The sequence below is a fragment of the Tiliqua scincoides genome, chromosome 7, assembly GCF_035046505.1.
Source record: "Tiliqua scincoides isolate rTilSci1 chromosome 7, rTilSci1.hap2, whole genome shotgun sequence".
Classification (NCBI taxonomy): Eukaryota; Metazoa; Chordata; class Lepidosauria; order Squamata; family Scincidae; genus Tiliqua; species Tiliqua scincoides.
The window spans coordinates 13,834,688-13,841,694 of NC_089827.1; the positions used below are offsets into that span (position 1 = coordinate 13,834,688).

The 7,007-nt window shown below is 48.6% G+C and overlaps 1 protein-coding gene across 2 annotated transcripts in view; it reads right to left on the reverse strand.

The window, feature by feature from the left end:
• MDFIC (MyoD family inhibitor domain containing) overlaps positions 1-4,523 on the reverse strand; it is a 51,945-nt gene extending 47,422 nt beyond the window's left edge. For both annotated transcript variants that reach the window (XM_066634388.1, XM_066634386.1), the window contains exons 1-2: positions 4,261-4,523; positions 3,398-3,563 (exon numbers count right to left, since the gene is read on the reverse strand). In XM_066634388.1, coding sequence (XP_066490485.1) covers positions 3,398-3,491 — 94 coding nt within the window. In that variant the 5' untranslated portion in view covers positions 3,492-3,563; positions 4,261-4,523. The remainder of the gene's footprint in view (positions 1-3,397; positions 3,564-4,260) is intronic.
• Between the last annotated feature and the right edge of the window lie 2,484 nt (positions 4,524-7,007).

Consider the following 7,007-nt stretch of genomic DNA (forward strand, 5'->3'; position numbering starts at 1 on the left):
ATCTCCTGAGATATTCTCACAGGACAAAAAAAATTCATACAGACAGTGGCAGCCATTCAAGAAACTAGGTTCCAAACCATAAAGGACTCCATAGGCCATCACCTGCACTTGACACTGTGCTCAGAAACATACACACAACCTGATAGAGATGATCTAACCTGGCTCCAGTCAGCATCCTACCAACTGCATTCTGTTCCAATAGCACAAACCTGTGAATCTGGATTTGTACATGAACATGATATTGCACAGGGGGACGTCAACTCATTTCATACAGGAGGTTGAACAGCATTCATGGCACCTTCTGAGGGCTGGAAGTAATACCATTAGCAGGAAGTGATGCTATTAAGCAGGTCAGGACCAGAAATAAGTACTTTTTTTCTTCATTTAGGATTAACTTGAAATGTCAGAAGAGAAAATATGCACATCTTGGTAATATTCTCAAGATATGGGAGAGCCTAATTATCATGCAGGTTGCCCTTTCAGCAGTGACACCCCAGCACAGCAGCTAGATGCTACACCCCAGCACCAGCAGGTAATGGTAGTGGTGGGAGAGCCCCTGCAGTAGCTGTTATGGCCATATATTGGTCATGAAAGCACAGAGTGGGCACCCCAGTTGCACTCCTCAAGGGATGGCTCTGTCACAGGGGCTCATAACATAAAAAGAAATTCAAGAGAATTACTTCAGGTAGTACATCAGTTGCATTCGTTAGAGGGGAAGGCAGATCTGGCTACTATCACCTATGCCTTGGTCATATCTAGACTTTACTGGAATATACTATACACGGGGCTACCTTCCTTTTTTATTTATTATTTTTTTATTTTTAAAAACATAAACAAACACACATACAAAGACACATACATACATGGGGCTACCTTCCTGATGGTATGAGCTGTTCCGAAGTGGAACAGTTTATCTCAGCAGTCGCCAAACTCACAACAGATGCATGCTGAAAAAGCTGTCCCGTTCAAACCAGTTTTTACCATTTCGGCACACAGTTCACAAGAGTGACACTCTGGGCAGTCATGTCTGTAGCCCACTGCTCCAGCCGACTTTGCGTTCTGGATTTCCGGGTAGACACAACTGTGCAGAGGGTCTCTCTGCAGCGATCACGTGGGCTACAAGTGAGTAGCATACAAAACAGTAAGTGCGACTCACAGCGGGGAGCGCTTCAGCGTTGTACTAGATGCAGCCCATGGGCCACAGTTCGTCAAATGCTAGTCTACCTCAAAAGGTGGTCAACTCTCCATCACTGGAGATCTTTACATAGGGACTGTATAGCCACCTACTGGGGATGCTGTAGTTGTGGACAGCCTGCATGGCTGGAGATTGGACTTGATTATCTTGTAGGTCCCTTCCAACTCTATGATTCTATGAATATAGATTTGGTTGGTTTTTATTGTCTTATTGATTACACAGGCCTGTGAAATTGAGAGTCAGAAAAACTTTTTTTTTTTTTCAAAACAGTGGCTTTATACGAATATGGGGTGCCAATTCCAAAAATGGCATCAGTTTTAGTTTGGGAGATGCGGCATAGCCTCATTAGTGAATAAATGGATTCACTAAATAGGATAGTTATAGGACAGGTATTTAACTAGGATAGTTATTTATTTACTAGGATAAATGGATTACCAACATTCTCCCTGTGATGATCTAATGTGCTACTCCATGCACTTTAAGTAAACTAGGTAACACATAACTATTTAAGCCTAAGAAACACCAAATCTGATTCTTCTAGAATTGGGGCAATGCTAACTTAACATCCCAATCCTATCCCCCAATTACACAGCTGGAATAAGTATTCCAAAGACATAACATGCTTTCCAGCTGTTATAATTGTCACAGAGAATGTGTCCTGGCTGCCACAGAAGAGGTGAGCAGCCGAGTCCATGTAGTGACAGACCAAGGACGCCTGCCACCAAAGGTTAGACTGTGTAGGGGGTTGGATTGAGGCGGGGATAGGCAGGGAGAAGGACTGATCATGCCCTGAAAGGAAGTGGGTTCAGCTCACCAAATTCTCACTCCCTGGGCCCAATCCCACCTTCACAGATCCACACAGACTTGCCCCAGAGATATCGCTGGTGCATCTCTGAGTTGACCCATGGGGGCAGCAAGGGCTTACCTCAGGAGAAGGACTTCCAAAGGCTAACATGGGACAATTTGTTCCCTTATTCCAAGGAGGCCAAAACTCCTCTGCAGGATACAGCACACACCACATTGGCACCACTGTAAGTCTCTAAAATTGGTAGTAAGGTATGTGGAATTTTTAAGATGATGCTCTTTTCGGATGAAAACATAACATTCAGCAGAATGAGCCTGCAGTGACTCAGAATGCAAGGCATATCTGAGGATGGGGAAAGAACCAAAAATTATCACTCTCCTTTCCTTTCTCTGTCACACCTCTTATGTCTAAATTGTGAAACGCCCAGGGCAGGAACCTGTCTTCTCTTCTTCTATAAAGCACCTTGTACACTGATGGTACTACTTATAAAAGAAGTAGAGAAGGGCCTGGGCATCTCTCTTTTAAACAGTAGAGCCAGGTTGGTGTAGCAGTTTGGGAGTTGGACACAGACCCCGAAGATCCAGGTTCGAATACCCACTCAGCCAAGAAGCTTCCAAGGTTACCTTGGGCCAGTCACAATCTCTCAGGGTTGTCGATCATACTTCCAAGATACAACCTCACAGGGTTGTTGTGAGGGCAAAAAGGAGGGGAGGGACTATGTATACCCACCAACCCTGTACTCCTTGGAGAAGGAGTAGTACAAAAACACGATCAATAAAATAAGAGAGTATCTCAGAATCGAACTTCTCAGTCATTCAAACACAGAGCACTTCCCCTAAACAAGAGCTTCTTCTCATCCCATCACTTTAGCATTATGATAGTACGGCAGGCCAAGTTAAAACGGAAAAAGAATTAAAAACACATGAGCAACCCTTCTCTTGCAGATCCTTAGGGACGGCCTAAGAGAGCCCTGAATCCTGTGCCAGACTTTTGCAAGCACTGCCGCTGACCTCCAAGGTGAATAGCGTTTTTGTACACACACAGAACTCCTGCATTCCTCAGCCTGCCAAGGAATTTGGGAGGCGTTGCAAACTTAGGACAGTAAACAGAAGGCCAGGCAAGCAGGGCAAGTAAAAATAAAAAAGCAGCCATGTCTTGTTTCTCTGGGTTCATCCAAAGTTTTGAAATGGAGACAGACAGGGAGAAATTGACATGCAAACTAGAACTCTTCTTGTGGGTGCATGTGGAAGAAGAATCCCCCCATCCCCAACAGGATTGCATGGAAAAGGATATATGATCTGGGGGGGGGGAAGTCCTCCCCCCTTCCAGTGCACAAAACCCCACTCCCAGTGGTCTCATTTCAACTAAGTCCCAAAGAAACTTTCCCTGCAACTTACCCCCAGGGGTTGAGATCAAAAAGAAGTTTTCAGCAGGAGTTGCAGTCGGTGGCCCTTCAGGCCCTGGAGGGAGGGCTTCTCTGGCTTGGGACATCTGCCAGCTCTCTTCTCCTCCCAGTCCAAAGGCAGCTTCCCCCCTCCCTTTGGAAAGGACTAGCACACCACCCTAAGAGAGGAACAGATGCATTTTATTTAAAAGCATTGCAAACAGATTTGAATTTAAGGCTGAGATCCTATCCACCCTTTTTCCTGGGAGCAAGCCCCATTGACTACAACGGAGCTTACTTCTGAGTAGATATGGCACTCACATCTTGGGCTGTTCCATGCCATGGAACTCAGGATTGGGGCTCAGAGGCTGCAATCCTATCCAGTCTTACCTGGGAGTCAGCCCCCTTGACTCTAATGGGGGCTTACTTCTGAGCAGACTGGGACTCTCTGCGGCTCCAATCCTATCCAGTGTTCCCTGGGAGTCAGCCCCCTTGCTCTCAAGGGCCTTACTCCTGAGTAGATCTGCCTAGGATTGGGGCTCTCTGAGTCTGCACGCCTATTCAGTCTTCCCTGGGAGTCAGCCCCCTTGACTCTCATGGGGCTTACTCCTGAGTAGATCCGCCTAGGATTGGTTGACTCTAATGGGGTTTACTTCCGAGTAGCCCTGCCCAGGAGTGGGGCTTTAACTCTGGCGGGGGGGGGGGGGCAAAGGAAGAAGTGCCTGGCCTTAGCCAAGCCCTGTCCTCTGCACTCTCCCTCCCTCCCTCCTGCCTTGTTTGTTTGCAGCAGTCTCCAAAGCGGAGCCCCCCCTGAAGTCACCAGTCCAGTCCAACCCCTCCAGTCAAGGGGTGGGGGGAGTGTGCAGAGCCCCTTACCTTGGCATGGCTTGCAAGGCTGCCCCTGCCCAGGGCTGCTCTCTCCCCCCTCTGCGCTGGGAAGGGGAAGGAACTTCGCAGAGGCGCCTAGCCCAGCTGATCGCCCCGCATCGCTCCTCCAGCCGCCGCCGCCCCTCGGCCTCCCGGGGCTGTCCGCTGGCTGCAGCCGCCCGCCTCCCACCCGGGCAGGGGCTCTCTTGCCCCGGGGCAGAGCGCGAGCCTCGCAGGCAGCGCGCGGGAAAGTCCCCTCCAACTCCCGCGTCCCTCCCCCGGAGCTGGCTGGCTCTGGTCTCCCCTCTCCCCCGCCCCATTTCCGCAGAGAGCGCCGAGCAGAGGCTGCTTCCCAGAAGTGACAAGCCCGGCTGGGGCTCCCAGCAGCGGGACCCCCCCCCCGGGCAGAAACCCCCAGCTGCCCTGATCTGCCTGGGGAGACCTGTTGCACCTCTTGCATCTGGGGCTGGAAACGTGCCCCACTGAGTGGGGGGGGGGGCTTGTATGACTCCCACCTGCTGCAAAGAGGGAGTGCAACTCTTTGCCATGGGCAGGGTAAAGAGGGGGAGGGTCCAAGTGCCAAAGGAAGGGGCTCAGAAATTCCCTGCAATCTTGCAATTAGTCTGTGGAACACCTTGCCACAGGATGTGGTCAGGGCTGTATAATTCATAAGGCTGATGAGGCTGAAGCCTAGGGGCCCCACATTTTTTTTTGCCAAGGCAGTGGTACCTGTGTCCTGCAGTCCAGTACCTGCAGTACCAGGGTCAAGCTGTCAGCTATGGTGGGGTGAAAGATTAAGGTGCCAGAGAGGGCCCACAAAACTTGAAAGCCTAGTGGTCCACCCTTGGGTTAATACGGCCCTGTATGTGATAATGGCATCTGGCCTAGATGCCTTTAAAAGGGAACTGGACAAATTTATAAGGCATGGTGGGTCTGTGCGATCCCCTGCTTTTAGAAGCAGGCCACCTCAGAATGCCAGGTGCAAGGGAGGGCACCAGGATGCAGGTCTCTTGTTGTCTTGTGTGCTCCCTGAGGTGGGCCACTGTGAGATACAGGAAGCTGGACTAGATGGGCCTTTGGCCTCATCAACCTGTCTCCTGTTGCCATTCCCTTGCATCTAACATTCTGAGGCAGCTGTCTTCTAAAACCAGGAGGTTCCATATACCTATCATGGCTTGTAACCTGTGACGAACTTTTCTCCTAGGCCAGATGCCATCACCACATCCTGTGGCAAGGAGTTCCACAGACTAGTAACCCACTTGGTACAGAAAAACCTTGTCTGATCTTACTCTCCTGCCATCATCAATCCCATCCCATCCCAAGACTCAATCAGCACCCATCCTGCCCCAGCCCACCTGTTTCCCTCTACCTCTTGTGTCTTCACAACAACCTTGTGAGGTAGCAACCTGAGCAGGACTTGGACTTAGAAGCTGCAGGACAAGACAGATGTACAGGATTATATCAAGAACTCAGTTTTAATAAGGCAGTACCATTATCGGAGTGGACCCAAGCCCTTTCATGCACAGGCTTGGAAAGGTAGCCACAAGTCCCCAAACAAGGCTTCATGACCCCATTGGGGTCATGGCCCACAGGATGAAGAACACTGCCCTGGAAGATGCTGTCCGGAGGAGGAAGGAGCTTTTCCAGGTTGACCAGATACAATGGAGGACAGAGTGCCTATATCTTTTACTATTGTATAGAAGAGGGAATTTGGGCAGGTGCAGCTTTTTAAATCCTTCCATGTTGAGCTGCACCTGCCTCTTTTATACAATAGTTAAAGGTTTAGGAACTCTGTTCTTCACTTTATCTGGTCACCCTGAACTCTTCCTTCTCAGGTCTCTGGGCCCATTCTTGGGATCAACCATCCAATCCACCCTCACTGGGAGAAGCCCTGGTTCTGACAAGGTTCCTGCCACTTTTTCAGATGGTTAACATGTATAAGAACATAAGAGCCCTGCTGGATCAGGATACAGACCCATCTAGTCCAGTTTGTATCTCAGAGTGGCCCACCAGATGAGGGAGCACTCAAGACCACCAGATATCTATAACTTGTTGCCACTCCCACCTGGCATTCAGACACAGGCTACTTCTAAATTCTGGAGGTTGAATATAGTCATCATGGCCTGTAACCTATGATGGGCCTTTGTTCCACAATGTGTCTGATCCCCTTTTAAATGTAGCTAGTTCAGGTGCTATTACAGCATCCTGGGGCAAGGATAATTATTATAACACATTAATATAGATCAGTGGTTCTCACACTTTTAGCACCAGGACTGACTTTTTAGCATGAGAATCTGTCAGGACCCACTAGAAGTTACATCATGACCGGAACTGACATCATCACACAGGAAAATTTTTAACAATCCTAGGTTGCAATCCTACCCATGCTTACCCAGGAGTAATTCCCATTTACTATAATTGTTAAAAGCATTTGAACAGAGTAGCCTGTTCAAAGTACAGGTCAGTTCCCCAAATGCAGTCACATACCATGGTAGCATCAAGTCTAATATATTAAAAATAGAATAATGAAATGAATGGGGACCCACCTGAAATTGGCTCATGACCCACCTAGTGGGTCCTGACCCACAGTTTGAGAAACACTGAATAGATTTACCCTCATGGATAGAGGTGTTTGAAAATGGTGTTATTTATTTTACTCATAAGTAAGTCCTTTGTATTCAGTAGGACTTAGGCTGTAATCCTATCTTTCTCACCAGAAACAAACACCTCTACATGGAATAAGGTTACCTCACCAT